The sequence below is a fragment of the Silurus aristotelis genome (assembly GCF_946808225.1).
Source record: "Silurus aristotelis genome assembly, chromosome: 18".
Lineage (NCBI taxonomy): Eukaryota > Metazoa > Chordata > Actinopteri > Siluriformes > Siluridae > Silurus > Silurus aristotelis.
Genome location: NC_139591.1, coordinates 6644439 through 6665174, shown reverse-complemented (window position 1 = coordinate 6665174; position 20736 = coordinate 6644439). Strand labels below are relative to the sequence as shown.

The 20736-nt window shown below is 35.4% G+C and overlaps 1 protein-coding gene across 7 annotated transcripts in view; it reads right to left on the bottom strand.

The window, feature by feature from the left end:
- Positions 1 to 10627: 10627 nt before the first annotated feature.
- ntm (neurotrimin) overlaps positions 10628 to 20736 on the bottom strand; it is a 409839-nt gene continuing 399730 nt past the window's right edge. For 2 of the 7 annotated variants that reach the window (XM_083567651.1, XM_083567650.1), the window contains 3 exons: positions 18621 to 18656; positions 14302 to 14358; positions 10628 to 12190 (listed from right to left, as the gene is read on the bottom strand). In XM_083567651.1, coding sequence (XP_083423777.1) covers positions 12090 to 12190; positions 14302 to 14358; positions 18621 to 18656 — 194 coding nt within the window. In that variant the 3' untranslated portion in view covers positions 10628 to 12089. The remainder of the gene's footprint in view (positions 12191 to 14301; positions 14359 to 18620; positions 18657 to 20736) is intronic. The other 5 variants (XM_083567652.1, XM_083567654.1, XM_083567653.1 and 2 more) reach the window with 5 other exon arrangements.

Below are 20736 nucleotides of genomic sequence, written 5' to 3'. Positions count from 1 at the left end.
CATTCGGCAACTTGCGTATGATGATCCTCAGAGAACAAGCCACATTATCTCACTTCCGCACCCACCCTACTAGCCAGAATCGGCTCCTGCAGACTTCGCCTTCCTTCCGAAGATGAAGATCCAGCTCCAAGGTCGCGGTTTTGACACCATTGCGGAGATCCAGAGTGGATCGCAGAAGGTGCTTGAGACGCTTTGAAAAGAAGACATCGTATATTCCTGTGCTAGGGGACTATTTTGAAGTTGATAGTGTGTAATCGTAGATAAATAAAGTAGTTTCTTGTAAACAGAGCTTGTCTCTAAGTGTTTTGTTACCACCTTGTATAAACAGTCATTCCTTCACCAGATTCTTCTTTCTCTTTAAGTTTGGCATTTTACTGAGAAATGCAAGCGGAAAAATTGTGTTACAGCTTTACCTTGGACTGTTTAGAAGCACTGACACAGAAGACGTATTCCAAATGCTAAGTGTCTGAAGTTACATATATATCAATCTAGTGGTAGCTCATCGATAAAGCTAGTGGGATCTTTACCAATCAAAGTAGCTCAGTGGTTAAGGCGATGGGGCTACTGATCGGGTCATGGGTACAATCCCCATTGTTGCCAAGCTGCCAATCTTGTGTCCTTGAACAACAACCACTGTGCTCCAGGGGGCGGGACCTTGAACTCTAACCCCAGCTTCCTAACATTGCTGAGAATATGGGAAGAAAGAAATTTCACTGTGCTGTAATGTACATATGACAAGTAAAAAAGCCCACCTCCTTAATATACAAATCCTTCTGTAGTCACTGTAAAAAAAGATCCAGCATGTTCAATGAAACCTGTGATGCACCTTCCATGCAGCTAAACTAGTCGGAGCCTTACTAACAAAAATGAACCAGCACCTTCTAAACAATACGAAACAATTCAACAAATAAATTAAATAATTATGAATAAAAGATGTTGGCTCTTTTTCACTAATACATGATTCCAACCGATATCAAGCTACTGCGATGTACTCGACCTCCAGTCCCTCTGTGTCTTTTAAAAATGTATTTTCGATTTCTTTTCCCGGCTTCTCTCTGACCTGCGGAAACTGTAGAGCATCGAGGGGAAACTGAACGATTCTCACACAGCTTCGGTGCATTTTTTTATTGGAGAATACATTTTGTATTTGTTTTGTGTAATCAAGTTTGATTTTTATTACATAAAAAGATTTGTTTTATAAATAGAACTTTTGAGAAATTAGTGACGTTTTGGAAATTATTTTATTAGTTGTAATGTTTCTTTACAGTTGGCAGACACAGAAAACATTTTCTTTTATATGTTCTTTAGATTGGCAGTCTGGCCAGAACTGCAAAGGTGCCACAGCCAAGAAATGTCAAGTCAGGTTAATTTGCTCTGTCAATATGCTTATTTATTCATGTTGTTTTGCTGTGTGAAGGAGTGACAGCTCAGCGGGAGTTCCAGAGGGGAGATCCTGTGAACTCCGATAAAGAACTCCACCAGGAGCATGGAAATGAGCAGAAATCACCACCAGTTGTTCAATTTGTTTGTTGTTCTTTTTGCAAATTTCTAAGACAAAAGGCTGAGCACTCCCTCGTTTCTCCTTTTTGTGTTAGCAATAAACACTAGGGGTGGAGGCTGAAGACACATAGCTGTCACATCATTTATTATTATATGATTTATTAGATTTATATCCCCCCCTGGGTCTCTTTTTGCATGTGAATATTTACCAGCAGCTTTTCAGTGATTATCCTTCTCCTACTTCTCCCTAGCAGATTTTAAAGTTACAAACATTTATTCTTTTGCTTTTGGTTTCACTTGGCAATGATGGTGTACTGAGTGTAGATTAGTAATAATACAAATACAGAATGCAACATAAAAAATGTCAACTTTAAAAAATATATTTTGAATACCTTTTGAATTATTTAAATATCTAAAAAAAAAAAAAAAAAAAATATATATATATAAACATAGATGTATGCAGTACACAAACTTTAAATGTTATATATATATATATATACAGTACAGACCAAAAGTTTGGACACACCTGCTCATTCAAAGAGTTTTCTTTATTTTCATGACTATGAAAATTGTAGAGTCACACTGAAGGCATCAAAACTGTGAATTAACACATGTGGAATTATATACATAACAAAAAAGTGAACTGAAAATATGTCATATTGTAGGTTCTTCAAAGTAGGCATCAAGAGAATGTCAAGAGTGTGCACAGCAGTAATCTAAGCAAAAGGTGGCTACTTTGAAGAACCTACAATATGACATATTTTCAGTTGTTTCACACTTTTTTGTTATGTATATAATTCCACATGTGTTAATTCATAGTTTTGATGCCTTCAGTGTGACTCTACAATTTTCATAGTCATGAAAATAAAGAAAATCTTTGTTTGAAGTTTGAAGGTGTGTCCAAACTTTTGGTCTGTACTGTGTATATATATATATATATATATAATTTTTCCATTTTAATATTTATAAATTTTTGTGTACTGCATACAATTTTTTTCCCCAGAAAATATTCAAAGAATAGTTTTTTAAGTTTTTATGTTGCATTATATATTGTACATGCAGTACACCATAATTGGCAAGTGTGTGTGTGTGTGTGTGTGTGTGTGTGTGTGTGTGTGTGTGTGTGTGTGTGTGTGTGTGTGTGATTATGTGCATGTTCGGTGTGCTCACTGGAACACTTTTATTCTCTAATATGCAAAGGAGTAAGTAAAAATACACCTATACCAACTTTTCTCTTTTCAGAGAACTCCCGTTCTTCCACCCTCACTGAACTCAAAACTCTGCAATATTTTGATGTGTGCCTTTTAACTGAACAAGAGAACGCACAGTGATTGTAATTCGAATGTCTCCTCTAAAACAGCTCCAGACGTTTGTCTGTGTCAAACAATCAGCCAAACCGGAAAGAAGGCTGTGTTTAAAGCCACTTTATCTGAGAGAAACTGAGGTCTTTAATTAGTAAGACAGCCACCTCCTTCCTTTTCTCAGATGGCTTTGTGTTTGTTTCTGAAAGGAAATCACAGCTTGGTGGAGCCTCACTACTTAACTCGTGTACTATTTATTCCCACAAGCCCTGTCTGTTAATGCTGTTCATGTGTGTTCTGTAGTGAAGAGCTCTGTGGTTCTGTGATATTGACACTCCATTGAACGTTTTGTTTTTAGTTAATTGTAGGTGATGTCGTTTTCTGCAACCTAAAAAAATCTTCAGAATATACCTGCAGTGAATTTATCATCTATTTCTTAAATGTTTTTATTTATTTAATGAAAGCATAGTCACCCTATTGATATTCTACCTTCCACTTCTTCTACTTCTTCTTTTTTCCTCCTTCTTTTTCTTTTTCTTCTTCTTCTTCTTCTTCTTCTTCTTCTTCTTCTTCTTCTTCTTCTTCTTCTTCTTCAGGCATTCATGGCAGCCTACAGATCTGTCTGGTAAAACTGATTGGAAAACTGATTGGGAAATTTAAGGCAAGTCTTGCCAATGCTCCAGTACCACCACTGGGTCAAAAGTGGTCCAAATAGGGAGCTATATTTATGGTCATAACCTTTACATTTTCTTCTAAATCCTTTGCTAAAAGCATGAAAATGGCAGTGGTGAAAATTTATTTTTAAAAGAAACAGAAGCATAGGGTGACGTACATTATAAGAGTGGAGGAAGGTGCACACAGGGGGACTATGTTCTATGTGGGAAATGCAACCTGAAGGAGATTGAAGACTGTAACTTGTAGTAACCTTGTAGTACAAGGGATTGCACAGCAGGTGAAGAGGGATGTGGCAAAAGCCAAGGAAAAGGCATATGAGGAGAGGTTGGACACTAAGGAAGGAGAAAAGGATTTATACTGATTGGCCAGGCAGAGGGACCGAGCTGGGAAGGATGTGCTGCAAGTTAGAGCAATAAAGGATGCAGATGGAAATGTGTTGATTAGTGAGGAGAGTGTGTTGAGAAGATGGAGGAAGTATTTTTAACAGCTGATGAATAAGGAAAATGAGAGAGAGAAGGGAGTGACGAGGATGGACAGGATTAGAAATGAGTATATTAGGGGGACAGCGCATGTAGGACATTTTGGGGACAAAGTGAGAGAGGCGAGATTGAGATGGTTTGGACATGTGAAGAGGAGGGACATGGGGTATATTGGTAGAAGGATGCTGAGAATGGAGCCACCAGGAAGAAGGAAAAGAGGAAGACCAAAAAGGGGTTTATGGATGTGGTGAGAGAAGACATGCAGGTAGTTGGGTTGAAAGAGGCAGATGTAGAGGACAGGGGGTATGGAGACGGATGATCTGCTGTAGCGACCCCTAATGGGAGCAGCCGAAAGAAAAAGAAGAAGAACCTTTGATGCATATGTCCAAAAAAGTACAAAAGCCAGGTTCCTTGGGTCAAGTTGAGATAAATGGATATAAAAAATAATGTCTATGATTATATACGATTTCTGACCATTTTTGATTTTGGTTTTAAATAAATAAATAAATAAATAAAATTCTCGTGTTGTTCCTCAGTATTTCTGCTTTTCTGCGATGCATATTATGATGTTATAATGTACTGTTAACGTGCAGCTCATTGAGTCTGGTTGCTTGGCTCTGGTTGATTGTCTCTCAAAAGTGATGCTTATATACATCTATGAGCTTCTTTGAAACATTTGTATCAAGTGTATCATCAGTATATAATACATGGACTCAAACCACTAATCAAACAAACTAGCAAAAAAAAGTTTTATATATGAAATATCAAAAATGACATTAGGAAAACAAGTATTATAACATGTTCGAAGAGGAAATCCATTCCCCTTACAGAATCAGCACTAACCACGCACAGACATCTATTTTTTATTAAGATGGATCTTCATAATACCAATGTAACATTACGCTAGATTTACATTCACATATTCCCATATCCAGAGTCCTAAAATGGTTTTATTTTATGAAACTGAGGTTCAAGGACTTTGCTTTAGGGCCCAACTGTAGCAGATTGGTTTTGCTAATTTGCACGCCGGACCTCCTGATCATAAGAGTAAGACTTTTCCCACCAAGTTACCACGTCCAGAAATTTACCAGATTTACCATAAGATTCCAATGATTATCGAATAAAATAAAGCGTTACCTAAATTGTCTGCCATATATATCTGTTTATCATCCATGCACAATAAGCTATTATATTACCTGAATATTGGGCTGGAAAAAAAACAGTAAGTAGCTGATTGGCTCAATAAGAAATATACAGTAGTATATATTATTATATAGTAAAAAACGTTCTTTCGGCTTCTCCTATTAGTAGTCGCCACAGTGGATCATCCACATGTTTGATTTGGCACATGTTTTTACTCTGGATGCCCTTCCTAACTCAACCCTCCCCATTTATCCGGGCTTGGGACCGGCACTAAGAGTGGCTGGGGTTGGTTCCCTGACCGGGGATCGAACCTGGGCCGCATCGGTGAGAGCGCCGCATCCTAACCACTAGACCACAATGGCCCCCTGAATATTATTATATAGTTTATATACTATATATCGTTTATGCCTCAAGAGCTCTCTACTCACTCAGCACCCTCTTAGTAAATTGGTAATAAAAAAAAAACTATCAATGTATGAATATTTGACACATTAGTAGACATGTTTACTATCAGTTGTTTATACTATATGTAGTAGGGATTCCACTGAAAATGTATGATATACAAAAAGACAGACAGACAAGGGGGATAATTTTACAGAAATAAAAAAATTGACTAAAAGGCTCTATTTGGTGTCATTTTTACCAACTCCGTTCAATTCTATTTTATTTGTATAACACTTTAAACAATTCTCTATAGGTTTAACACAAATGAGCAAACCAGTGGCGACACTGGCGAGGAAAAACTCGCCATGGTGTGAGGAAGAAACCTTAAGAAAAAACAGAACTGAATTATTTGGGTGACACCAAATGTCCATTCGTTATAATTCCATCATAATTGTAGTAATTAAATGTATTTCAGACGTCAAAAATGTTCATGGCAACTGTAGCCTTAAGCCTTCGCAACAAACTGTTTGTATGAAGGACAGTTCAAATCCATCTCTCCAGCTCACTCTTGCTCTCCTGTGTCCTGTGAGGATCGTCAACCGTAAAATAACCCCCAATAAAACATCATCCAACTAAGATTTCACTATAGCCACATTTCTTAACTACATCACGCCCCCACCAACCACCCGCCTCACACACTGCTACAACCCGAATTAGTGGAAAAGCTCATTTCATGTCATTTTTTGGGGGGGTGCCATTGTTTCTGGATGATTACATACATTTTACAATAATGTCAGACAATGACAAGAGTTTAAATTTTTTTTTAAAGTTACATAATTGAACATTTAACCCTTCGTCTTGAAATGAGGAAGGCCTTAAAGTTTGGTCAGCGAATATATTTGAATTTACCAAAAATAAGAAACGTTTTAAAATGAAAAAAGTGAAACACTGACTTTCATTGTGTCAAGTGTCAAGTGTCAGTGTGTGATTTGCCTCAAATAAGCAAGATTATTACATACGTTAGAACAGCATGTTGGTTAATGATTAAAATGATTCAAATAAAAATGGTTTAAAATATAAATAAAAGCTCAATCTTCCTCTTATACTTTTTTTTTATATGGAATTTTGTAGTTGTTCAGTAATATTCCAAATCGATTATTCATTTATTCCACCAGGAGAAATGTACCTAGTTTGTGTAACTTATTATTATCTTTCTTCACAGAATGAAATCGTTATGATAGATGCTTATGCAGTGGTGGACAGTAATGAAAAAAATGTACAGGTAGTCTTCTACTTACGATGGAGATACGTTACAACTACCCCACTGTAAGTCAAAAATATCGTAAGTCGAAAATGGTACTATGACTGTGACAGTCTTTTCAGCTTCATCCTGATTTATAATTTTACTTTTCCGCTCTAAACTGATGGCTTTCCTCTTCTTTAGTTCACTACCAGCAAGAGACATACTTGGGCACTTTCAAGACATGCTTTTATCACTAAAATTGCTGTTTGAAACCGTTTGAAACAGAAAAGAAATACTCACTAACCCTGAGACAACTTTACTGTGTCAACCGTTAGCAAGAGTTGGACATCCCACAGGGGAGAGATACGCTCATCCCAACTGCACGTCCAATGTATCATACATCATACACTGCTGCCTGTGCCTGGTGCGTGAAATGTAAAATATTTGTACAATTTTGTCGTATCGCTCTCATCATCGTAAGAGCCACCGTAACTCGGGGACCATCTGTAATTCGTTGAAGTACTTAAGTAGCTTTATTGTGTATCAGTACTTTACTGAAGTATTTCCATTTGGGAAGATTTTTGTTTTAACTTCACTACATTTTAAAGTCAAATATTGTGCTTTTTACTCAACTTCATTTTACCAAATCAGTCGTTCCTTTTTTTTTTATGTTTCGAACTTGTTTCGATTGCAGCTTAGTGTTATTTAACACGTCAGTTCAACAGCAAGCAGAACTTTTTGAAAGTTAGAAAGCAATAAGTGAATGTTTAAATAGAACACTTACTTTAACTGGGGTAATATTTTACCTAGTTTATCTCTACTTTAACATAAGTACATAGTTTGGGTACGCCATCCACCACTGTGCTTACATTTACCAAGAACAGTATGGCCTTCCACAATGTTTTTGTTCATCATGTACTGTAGATGTCAGGATCTCCCAGACACACTGACACACTGTGCGCACTTCCGGTTTCGCGGCACGCACTTCCGGTTCGGCGGCCATCTTGCCGTATTTCCCGCGCCTCCCGGTATTTAAGGACAACCAAGACATTAGCTCTGGGCCAGATTATTTTACCGGCTTCCTTGCTCCTGAGATTACTCTTGCCACCCTGCCTGCCCTGGTTTCTGATCCTGTTCTCCTCTGCCTAGTTACCTGGTTTAGATTCTGGACTGTTTCTTGTTTTATGTTTTGCTCTGCCCTGTATCTGTTAGCTGGTTTATGGATTTTGCACTATTTTAGTTTTTGGTTTTGTCTTCCCTGTATTGTCCTTTTTGCCTGTGCCTTGACCCTGGACAGTTTTTTGTTTTTGCCTTTGCCCCTTTGCACCACTTTTGACCTGTTTTCACCTTACTCCTGTGGCATCCTGCATTTGGGTCCAACTACCCGCACTCTGACACTAGAAGCCACAAATAGATTAGATTAGATTAGATTAGATTCAACTTTGTCATTACACATGTACAAGTACAAGGCAACAAAATGCAGATTGTTGTTTATAAATTGATTTTATATCTTATCTTCGTTTGGAATCGTATAATGTGTTTTTTTTCTCTTTTTTTTTTCTCTTTTTTTTTTTTTTTTTTTAAAAGTGTGTGCCCTCTATAGATCATTGGGGCAAGTTCTAAAGGTGTGGCAAGGTGAGGCTGAGGCAGGGCTGTGGTACTTGCAAATACCATCGTTGATTGTAACACAAGACTGTTATACACAAGACTCTGTAATACTAACAGGCCAAGTTTAATTATTGAAACAATTAGTTTATTTTCTTTTCATTTATTTAGTTCAAAATAAACATCATGAGTTTACGTTCTTCTCTTCTCATGTTTCTTTTATGCTTCAATGATGCAATATCGCCGGTATACTCAACCTGTGCTTGTTAATATTATGAACAGCAGCTACGCTAATTCCTCCCCACTGCTTTTCTTTCTCTACCCATCCTGAAGCATCCCGAGGTTGTGCAAGCTCCGCATGAAGATTATGGACCTTCAAAGAATTCTGACCCTGCAAACACCCCAAACCATCTAAATACGTACCAGCGCCATTTGAATTCCACTTTATGTAGAGTTTGGCATTGGACCTCTTTGAATATTTAAAGGCTCTGGTATGGAGGAGTTGGTGTTGGATCTATGATGAGCTCAGCCTTTGAGCTATTTTATGAGTTTCTCAGTAGCTCCTGGTTCCACAACATCAACTGACTGTATAAGACTGTAGTAAGGACATTGCTCATAATCACACACACTCATGTTAGTTCTCACTCTCCAGTGTTTTGTATTATTTTAAGATTTATAATCACACTCTTGATGTCACCCAAATGAGGATGGTCTGATTTCTTCCTCATAACATCTAAGATAGTTTTTCCTTGCCACAGTTGCCCCAGGCTCCTAATCATGGATAAATACACATCATTCACTTTTATTCTTAAGTTCTGTAAAGCCGCTATGAGACAATGTCTATTGTGAAAAGCGCTAAAGAAATAAACTTAAACTGAAACTCAATAGTGGTGATTGAAGTACAGTTAGAAATATACGAGTTTCACCACTACATGTATTAATATGTAACTTCATGGTTTCAAATTCGTCATGGAGGTCTAGATATGCATTCTGTAAATATCTGAGTACTGTGACTTATTCTGTGACTTATATTCCCAGGCCAGTATTGGAGAGACTGAACAAGAACGAGTGAGATGAGGAGGAGTCGTGTGTTCGGTATGTTTCCTAAAAGTGGACTTAAATGCTCATTTTGGTGCATTTTTTAATCTACTCTGAAAGAAAGGGAAATAAATACTAATAAAAACAATCCATGTAGACCATAAAAAAGCATGTTCTGTTTAGATACAACATTTTATTGTTGTAAGTCTTAAATATGAACACACAATATCCATAAAGAAAAACATGAAGCAACAATTACTTTACATTACAGGGAGTTTAATTCGATTTGGTCCTCTCCAAGGAATCATGTAGGAGAGAAGCGATACATTTTTTGGGGGGGTTGGTGCCATTTTTAAAACAAATTTGCACCAATTCACTCATCCATGGTAAGGTTTTGGACTCTGGCCATGCACAGACGAGCATATCTCCCGTTTAGAAGAAAATGTGTTTTAGTAACAGGTTCGTTTCTTCCAAATGCCGCAGTTCAGATCACCCAGATTACAAAGTTCAGACCCAGATTACAAAGTTCACTTTCTAAACACACATCACAAACAGTCCAAAACAATGGGTGCAATTTTAAGTGGGGAAAAAAATGGTTTCTGTGCTTTCATGATGCAATTGACTTAATAGAAAACTCTGTTGCACCTACTCTTTATTTAGGCCAAAATCTGATAAAAAAAAAAAAATAATAAGAATAATCTGGTAACCACATCCAAAATTCTGCCATTAGGCAGTGCACAAATGTCCCACACCTTTACATTTTTTTATAATTTGTGCTTAAAATCCACTATTATAATAATAAAATGATTTTTTCTTACATTTCTGGTTTAACCCACGTGTCCAGTCTTATTTGCTGGCCATATTTTAAAACATGTGATTTATGTATATTTATTATCACCAGCTCCAGTTACTTATTGAAGTCTTCCTGTAATTTAAATCCGGACATGCACATTGACTCGTAGTGCTTCGAAATAAATCAATCAAATGACAATGTGAGTTTCACTTTGACTTTGAGGTACTTTGACTGGGGATATACAGCAAATATTCAGGCGAAAAATACAACAAAAAAAAAAAAGACAGTGCGATGAAACCAATTAAAACTGTATAAATGCTTAAGCAGAACACACACCTGCTCCACAATGATACCATTTTGAAGCTCAGTTATTGAAGGTAAGATGATGATAAACAGGTTTACTTTATCCTGCCCAGTACAACATGAAAAGCACACTACTTATTATCAGATCTTACAATTCTTACAGTTTTCTTTTTTAACTATTCTTTTTTTTTTTTTTTTTTTTTAGAAGTTATTCTAATGCAAAAAATTTAAAATAAAATGCAATGCATATTTCAGAAATAAATTATATGACTAAAACCAGAGCAGCAACATAAAATAGAAAAAGTCTGTTGCATTGTATTAAACTGGTTCACAACTTTAGTAAAAACAGGTGCATATTTTCCCTTTGTACAAATAATATGCATATAGAGAACTTAGTGATGATGAGTTATGTAGGGATGGGATATATATATATATATATATATATATATATATATATATATATATATATATATATATATAATTATTGAAAAATAGAACGTGCATTATTGCACAACATACTGCAAGGACACACACACACACACACACACACACACACACACACACACACACACACACACTAAAAAAAAAAAAAAAAATCAATATTTGTTCCAGATGCTGCGTTATAGTAATACTAATGCTTTTGTTTCAACTTAACTTCAAACCAAGTGAAAAATGATAAGAACTGATATGCAGACATGTTAGCTGATAGCTCTTTGGGCTTTCACGGTCGGTGGAATGGAAATGTCTGCTATATGGAATGGTTTTATCCCGACCCCTTGGATGCAACCCGGCTCATTCAAAAAAGCAATGAGGGATTGAAGTTTAAATCTATTGCTGCTTGGCTATATTAGGAAAGCAAAAAAAAAAATTTAGAATTTGTGTACAGCATATTATATTAATTGACATGAAATTATTCCAAGCATTAATTTCTCTTCCTTTAGACTAAATAAAGCATTAGTAATGAATTTCTTAATAGTTCTGCAGAATTCCCACTTTGCCTTTCCATTTTAAAATCAAAGTTACACCAAATGCCAAATTTATTTTCTTTATGTATATTCATTTGTAAAATAAACCTTATAAATATTACCACAAAAAAACAATAGGGAGTAGCTGATGTGCCCTGTCACCTCCAAATCTCTGAAAAACTATATTACAAAAAAAGTTAAAAATAATTGTACAGTGATTTTCTTCTTTTTGAGGCTGATGACAAAAAGAAAAAAAGAAAATATATATATGCCTTTTGCATGGACTAATATTATTTTTCTATTAAGTGTGATGTTAACTATTTAGAAGAGGAAATCATTGGTTAAATAGAATTACAGTTACAGAAAAAAAATGTATATGCAAAATACATTAGACAAGCCTCACCTCAACAGGCCTGTTTATATATATTTGTATAAATTATGATATTTTCAGTTGGGCAAAAAAAAAAAAAAAAAAAAATTAAGTAAAAAATATAGATAGGATTTATTAAATGCTAATATAAAGTAAAATGGAATGATTATTTTATTAAAAAGAAGTATTGGGATATAGCATGCCCGGTCTCTGCTCTCATCGGTGGCTGCAGGGGTTGATATGAGTGACAAGAGAGATGGGACCAATTCCAGCCGAAATCCTCTTCACCATCAAAACTTGAGCAGCAGCTGCAGGGCGGCGATGAGGAAGAGGCAGATGGGTTTGTACGCCTCTGCTGTGCCACTGTTACCGTCTTGAACTGCACCGGGACCTAAAGAGTATCAGAGCGTATGAATTATGATTAAACATACAAAGATATGCACATAATGAACAAAAAGAATTTCGGGCACAAAGTGGTCAAAGTATAAAATGAATGTCATGTCCATAGTGAAATTGAATTGGCTATCATGGGTCCTAAGCTGATCCAGCTGGCAGCTGAAAGGCTATGAGGTTGTCTCAAATCTGAGCATTTATGCTAATGTGTCATGGCTCCCTTTTTCTTTATATTGGACAATAGTTTGCTGTTAATACAGAACTGTCAAATCTGTATGCATTTTAGGCATGCCTTCAGGATTGGTGAATTTAGTCCAAAACTTCATGTCAAGTTCAATGTCATTATTGTTTAAGGGAAAGTTACATGTATTCAGAAATGAATAGAGAATCAGTAGTTCATACCTCTCAGGTTACCAGAATTTCGAGTTACGAGTTACGAGTTAAAGCATTTATATTGGGTTAAAAAAATGTCAGCTAAATAGGGTAATAGTGTTGTTGTTTTGGTTGGTTGTTTGCTGCCAAATGTAGTATAATATAATATTCAAAGCAAACAACAAAGACTTAAATGATGTGTATATGTATACAAGATGATAAACATCTAATTTAAAACTCTTTAGAAAGACCAAATCACTGATGCTTGAATTGAGAAATTGTAAACTCAGCAACTTAGAAAATAGCACTGGATCAAGCACATCGTTTTATTTAGCGTTTTTATTTTACAGAAAGTAGTTAACATGCTGAAAACCTTCCAATCCAAAGTCCAACATCTTATTCACTGAGCTACCATTTCTATTTCTTATGATTGAAACTTCTTTGATTTATGATGCCAACAATTTTTCTTTTGAAGGTGAAAACATATGCAATCAACTTGTTCTTAAATATATATTTATACAAATATATATATATATATATATATATATATATATATATATATATATATATATATATATATATATATATATATATATATATTTACTAATATACATATATAAATTATATATTTATATTTATATAAATATATAATTTTATATACATACAGTACAGACCAAAAGTTTGGACACACCTTCTCATTCAAAGAGTTTTCTTTATTTTCATGACTATGAAAATTGTAGAGTCACACTGAAGGCATCAAGGGCTATTTGACCAAGAAGGAGAGTGATGGGGTGCTGCGCCAGATGACCTGGCCTCCACAGTCACCGGACCTGAACCCAATCGAGATGGTTTAGGGGTGAGCTGGACCGCAGATTGAAGGCAAAAGGGCCAACAAGTGCCAAGCATCTCTCGGGGAACTCCTTCAAGACTGTTGGAAGACCATTTCAGGTGACTACCTCTTGAAGCTCATCAAGAGAATGCCAAGAGTGTGCAAAGCAGTAATCAAAGCAAAAGGTGGCTACTTTGAAGAACCTACAATATGACATTTTTCAGTTGTTTCCCACTTTTTTGTTATGTATATAATTCCCTATATAATTCCACATGTGTTAATTCATAGTTTTGATGCCTTCAGTGTGAATCTACAATTTTCAAAGAAAACTCTTTGAATGAGAAGGTGTGTCCAAACTTTTGGTCTGTACTGTATATATTTGTATATATACCCACAGTGCGTTAATAGGTTATATACTCTGAAACTGAAATTTTCCACAAACTAAATTTGTGTATTTATCGCCGTCTTTAAAAAACATGCTCCACTACCTACTCGGTTTATATTATAAACTGAATAATCACGAATAATCATGCATCCTTTTCTTTTTACAGCATACATTAGATTTGGTATAGATTTTGGCTGTAAATGTTAATTTTCCATGTGGGAGTCTCTTATATCTCTAATTTATGGGTAGTTCTCCATGTCTGAAGTTGGTTCGGACATGCCAGTGTACACAACATCTTAAATAAAACAATTCACAAAAAAGCACTGGCTTTAGAACACAGCTTTTTTTTTTTTCATTCTCTCTTTCAGCATGAGTGAATTTCACCTTTATTTCATTCGCTACTTTACATTGTATTGAATTATTTTCTACAATTAGTAAACTGTTAATGATCGATGTCAGTAAATCAATTTCTAATGGTTAATAGATTAGGGAATTAGGTCTGGTAGTTCTGTCCATTACAAACCTTCCCGCAACTGATTGCGTTCAGTGGATGTTTGCTCTAAAACAGATGTAGTCATTTCTAAAAAGAGAGATCATATGAAACAAGGCACTTGTTTCCAAAAAAAAAAACAAAAAAAAAACATGTGGGCAGCAGCATTTAAAAAGCAAGAAAGCCAAAGGCAGCTCAATAAGCATAGGCAACACGTAGGGAAATAAAAAAAAAGCAAACTATATATATTCCCCTCAGTGCTATTAGCAATGCTGTTATTATTGTCGCCTTTATTGACTTTGTTTTCCTGAGTCTACCCCTTGTTATTGCGTCAATAAGCAAAATCAGCACTTTTATTCACCTTTGTAAAGCACATTCATGCTAGGTTATAGGAATATAATTGTGCACGTTAAATATATTGTAAGAGTGTAATAAGGAGTGGTTACTGTATGTATCATTGGGCATTGTGCTGCAATGAGTCTCTTTTTAAATCTGACTGAAATTAAAAACTGAATGTCCATGCACAGTGTGCACTTCTGTCTATATACTATAAAAGATTCCCTGGTAATTGGGACAGATATAGTACATTTCTAAAAACAGATATGAAAATGCATATATAAAATACTATATCCATTGTGTATAATCAAAAGTGGCAGCTTATCCAAGAAACTCCGTATAGTTATTCTTCTTGTTCCCAAACATGGGGCTGTAATAGGCACTCAATTGCTCATTGAGACAGGTATCACTCTGCCCCAAATTTATTTATCCAATTTGTGAAATGTGAAAACCAAGATCTTGTTTTATCAACAGAATAAATATAAAAAATGTAAGTGCAGTGCAGACAGTGTTTCTCTAATGTAAGAGATACTGAAAAAGAAGGGAAATGGGATTGTGGATGATGTAGTAGGTATTGCTGCTCATCATAAGAAATGCATATGCCCTTGTTTCTCATGCTGAGGCAAAAGGGAAAAAAAAAAAAAAAACGTGTCTTGCTGTTCCAACAGCTGACTCTTTGGTGAAGTTTGAGGTCTGTATGTTTTTGCGAATATAGTTGGTCTGGATAAACCTGGTTACTTTGTTTGATGATATGAGCTCTATTGTGTGTGATGTGAGACAAAAATGCTGTATCAAACTCAGTTAAATAAAAGTATGCCTCAAATTGGGCAAAATCCCCTACCGGATTGTAAACTAGTAGCATTACAAGCTTACTGAAAAAAATCATTAAATAGTAGCCAATATCATTGCTTTCATGGTTGTCATTTACTGTGATGTTATTTGTATATTAATTTGTTCCATCCATCCATCCATCCATCCATCCATCCATCCATCCATCCATCCATCCATCCATCCATCTATATATATATATACATGCTCTGAATATACACTGGAATATTGTGAATATAATATAATATAATGGGAAAAAAAATATATATATATATATAAATATATAAAAAGTTTGTTTATATATAATTATAATTTTTTTTCCCTTTATATTATATTCACAATATTCCAGTGTATATTCAGAGCATTTTTCTAATGGCATAAATCAGCATGAACAAATATCCCAATACAAATAAATAAACCAAAAATAAGAGTTAAATACAATTTCCCAGAATAGAACTAAACTTAATCCCCCCCCCCCTTTTTTTTTTTATACAGCAACTTCAGTTTTAATCCACTTAGAAAAGATCCTGAAAATGGGGAGTAAACGGGGACAAATAAATGTTATTGCAAAGTGAAACATCGCTTAAAGCACCCAGCTCAGACTAGATTAGTTGTTGCTCTTGCCGCTCTATTTGCCTAGAAAGACCACTTAGAGGTCAGAGTATTTCTGGAATGGTTGCAGTGCTGATGTGGAGCTGAGCCCTAATTCTGATCTTTCGAAAAGAAAAACGGGGCTCAGGACTAATGAAGAACCTTGCTGTTTGGAGCTCACATAGCAATCATTAGTGCATCTGCTTTCCTCTGGCCAGAGCTGCTTGGCTGCTCCTGTCCTCGTGGCTTGCACTTTCATTAACATGCTGTACAGCCCATACCCTTTACCCGTGCACAGTGTGGGTCAGCTGTAATTGCAGTTCGCGGTAAACACGCTAATCAAGGAGCGTGATGCTGACGAGGCTGACGATGGGGGCTTTCCTGTATTTGCTGTTTTGGGTTTATAATTACAGAAGGGCTTAACGAGACAGTGCTGCTGGCTGAAGAAAAGAGAGATGGTCTGTGTCTAGCCTCGCAAATGGCAGGGAAAAGCAAGACGGCTATTAATCTGTTCGCGTTTCAATCAGCCTTCTGTGAACCAGCGTTCAGAGCTGATTATTGGAAAGTAACGACTGTTAAAACAAGGAAACGTCTGAGTGAGAAATAAAAGAGAAGCTTCTGTCTGTATGCCATTAAACACAAGAGCTGCGTTTGAAGTGTACTTTTGATTGGACAAGGAGAAACAAAAAACAAACCAAGCAATTAGAATTTTGTTAGTAGCAAATCAGAAAATTGTGGCAGATGGCAAACGCTATCGTCTGACTCACACTATACGATGAACACATGAACCACATTTGTGATGTCACTTCAATTTTATCTATGCAAAGTGTACCGATTTCACTTAAAAATTTTCATCATGTTATTATTAATTCAGTATGTTGGGGCATTATTAATATTATTATTATTATTATTATTATTATTATTATTATTGATTAATATAATCATAAATTCATCTATTTAGACATGTTTAGTTGAAAATTTTTTCTTTCTTTCATTCCAGATGGACATGTGTTTCAGTTTTTTTTTTTTATTATTATTATTATTATTATTATTATTTATTTTTTTAATTATTATTATTATTATTATTGACCTTTTTTTTCCTGCTTTCTTTTTATTCACTTGTTCCAAGGACTAAACAATTCTGAAAATTCTGAAACGATGGAAGCATTTTAAGAGTCTTTAAAATGTGTATACGTAGATGGCATCAGTTTGTTTATGTATTATCTTCACTGCAGGCATGTTTGAAAAAAACCTAAAAAAAATAAAAAACACGACTGAAATCCTGCTGGCTGACTAAAATGGCTAATACTATAAAAGCTATGGTCAGTATAAAGCCTCACTTTCATATGCCACATGATTGATAGTGATTGTAGTGTTCAATAAATCATTTCATTTAAAATAGCAAAAAATAAATAAATGTGGTGAGAAACGGCAGCAACACGTCACCTTGCGTCGTGTTACATGGGGGAAAAATAACTGAAATTTGCTTCACCCTCACAAATGGTTTGTGCAACAAGACTTTATTACAGATGTCATCCTGAGACCCGAAATGAATCCCGCCCAAACCCCAGGAGAGGGGGGGAAGGGGAAAGAGAGTTCAGACAAGTGTCTCATTTCTGTCTGAACAAATGTTATACTGTAGTATCATATGGACTGCCAATGAAACTTTGCGCTTTGATGGTTTTCTGAGAATGCCTTCTAATTTCCTGTGAATTTGCTGTAGCTCTCGAGTTTCTTATTTAAAAAAAAAAAAAAAAAAACAGCGATCCAATTATAGTGCCACGGCAGATTATACTCAATCTTGCAGTTGGATAATTAGAATAATACCAGTTTCCCGAAATCAAATTCAAAGTAATTAATGACTCTCTTGAGAAGACAATGCCATCATTCCCACTCAAAAGTGTTTTCAATTTAGGTCAGATGTTCTGCATATTGTCTTGACACCACAGATTACGGCTGGAAAGCACAATGAGCATTTCAGAAAAAAATAATTTCGTAGCAGGGGAATAAGACAGAACAAAATGTTTTATACTTTGCAGATGAGTACTTACACACACAGCAGACGGAGGCATGCATAGCCACAATGAAGCCATAGCATGGTGCATGAAGGTTAGACAGGAGAACAGAAAGACAGAAAGAAGAAAGAAAACACATTAAAGCAACAAAGAATGGAGAAAGCATCCAAACATCTCACTGTGGTTTACTGAAGACGGACTGAGGCATGAGGAAACCCCCCGCCCCCACCCGCCCCCACCCGCCAGGCAGCAATTCCGCCTGTCACTCGGAATGTCGCATTTATTATTGACATTGCGAATTGGATTTTTAAGCTAATATACCTCTTTAATGGGAATGGCTAATCACTACTTCATGACCTGACAATCACATTCTGTCGAAAATTATATTAGCTTTTTCATGTTTGGAACATTTGTTGCAGCAATCTGGCAGATTAACTTGAGCGTCACCTCAGCTACATCACCGTTTCATCACCATGTGGCAGACCGAAGCATTCATTATTTGCTTATTTGTTTAGAAAGCATGCAGGAACAGGCCCGGCAGAGGCATTGAGGTGAAAGGACATGCTTATGCGGAGTACTAACCTTGCAAGAGCGTCGAGCTAGTGGGCTCAATTACTTCTACATCAGCAAAAACAAACAAACGGAAAATAGCAATATAAGAGGCAAAGGCTATAGATCAAGCCATAATAAACATCAGTATTTCCCAGAACCTATGCAATAATTGGTAACACATTTTATTCCACTTGACATTGGCTCACATTGAGCTCGATTTTGTCCATTCTAATGTTGACATAACCCCTGATTCATTTTTTGTTTTGCCTGTTTTTGTAATATTTTTCTGGCTGATTATGTTATTATATATTGGTAAATCATTTGATGGTGCCAGTGTGAAACTGTGGAACATCAAAACTAATTAAGGAAACAGAGTAAATCTAAACAGCCCTATCATCACATGATTCTCCTGAGACGTAAATAATACATATGCAACAAATCTACGTTCTCCATGGGGGAACATCTAAACTTGAAAATGATACGCCATTTTACACAATTCGCACAAATTGTGTGACATTTTGACTGTTAAGAATCCCTTTAATTGGAACACCTGTACCCCTGTTCATTCATGCAATTATCCAATCAGTCAATCCAATGTGGCAGCAATGGAGTGCATAAGATCATGCAGCTACAGATGAAGAAATTTTAGTTAATCTAGTCATCAATTGAGTGAACAGGGGAAAAAATGTGATTTCACTGACATTGACTTTGGCATGGATCCCGATGCCAGATGGGCTGGTTTGAGAATTTTAGAAACTGCTGCTCTCTTAGGATGTAGTATAACAGCCTTTCTGTGTAACAGATTTTACACAAAATGGTACAAAAACCATTAAAAAACATCCAGTGAGCATCAGTTCAGCAGGTGGAAATGTCTTGTTGAAGCAGAATGGCTAATCTGGTTTAAAATGGCAAGAAGGATATGGTAACTCAGATAACTACTATTTACAACCACAATTAGCATCTCAGAATGCTCAACCCATTAAACCTTGATGCTCATAGACTAGGCTCGGCAAAAATAGATACACAAAATTACAGTGGGCATATAACTATCCAAACAAGACAGCTACTAATTGGAAAGAACAAGATTGTTTTTTGTTTTTCATCTGGATTACAATCTTGTAGTTTTGCTTTTGAGGTGCTGAGATCGGCAGATTCCATCCTGTCTGATGTCAAAAACCCTGCCATCTTCCAATGTAACTGGGTTTTCCCCAGTTAATGTATAGATTAACTAAAGGCCTTGACCTACATTTATATATATATATATATATATATATATATATATATATATATATATATATATATATATATATATATATATATATATATATATATATATATATATATATATATATCTGCTGCCACAAGTAGGATTGGGGTACAAGTGTTCCTAATAAAATGAGTGCATTTTTAAAAATATATATATTTTACATTGATATTACTTTATATCTTCTCTCAAAACTTTTATTATTGCTTTTATTTTTACTTCTACTATGTCTAATACTATCACCATTAATAATAAAAAAACAAATAAAATAAAAAACAATAATAAGCACTGAGGTCCAGAGATATGTTTATCACCAAATCTACCATTTCAGTTTAATTAATGATTTTAATTTGACTTAAAATGGTAATAACAAGCCATTATGGCAAATGGCATACACTGACACCGTTCCTTTAAATGAAACTAGGTATCAGAAATCCTATTTCAGCCCAGTGTTCCTGTGCGCAAAAAACAAACTTGTTAATGTTGGTGAGGATGAATATTGCCTGCACAGGGCCCAGAACATTAAGCCCCAATGAACACAACAATGAACCTTCTCACCCTACATTAGTGCTTGGCTTTGCTGTTGTTGGTCAATGTTTAATTATACTGTGTTTCCCCCGAAAAAATAAGCCCTACTATGATTTTTCAAGGTGCTCCTAATTTTAGCGCCATATGTCTGTTGCAACACATGATGATGTATTGAATTATAAAATATTTATATTAATATAATAATAATAATAATAATAATAATAATAATAATAATAATAATTAGAGTAATGTTATATTAATATAATACCGGTAATATAAATTATAATTACCATAAGTATTTGTAAATACCCAAGCGGGAGCCTTTGTATGAGAGGACCGATCAGGGTACAGGTA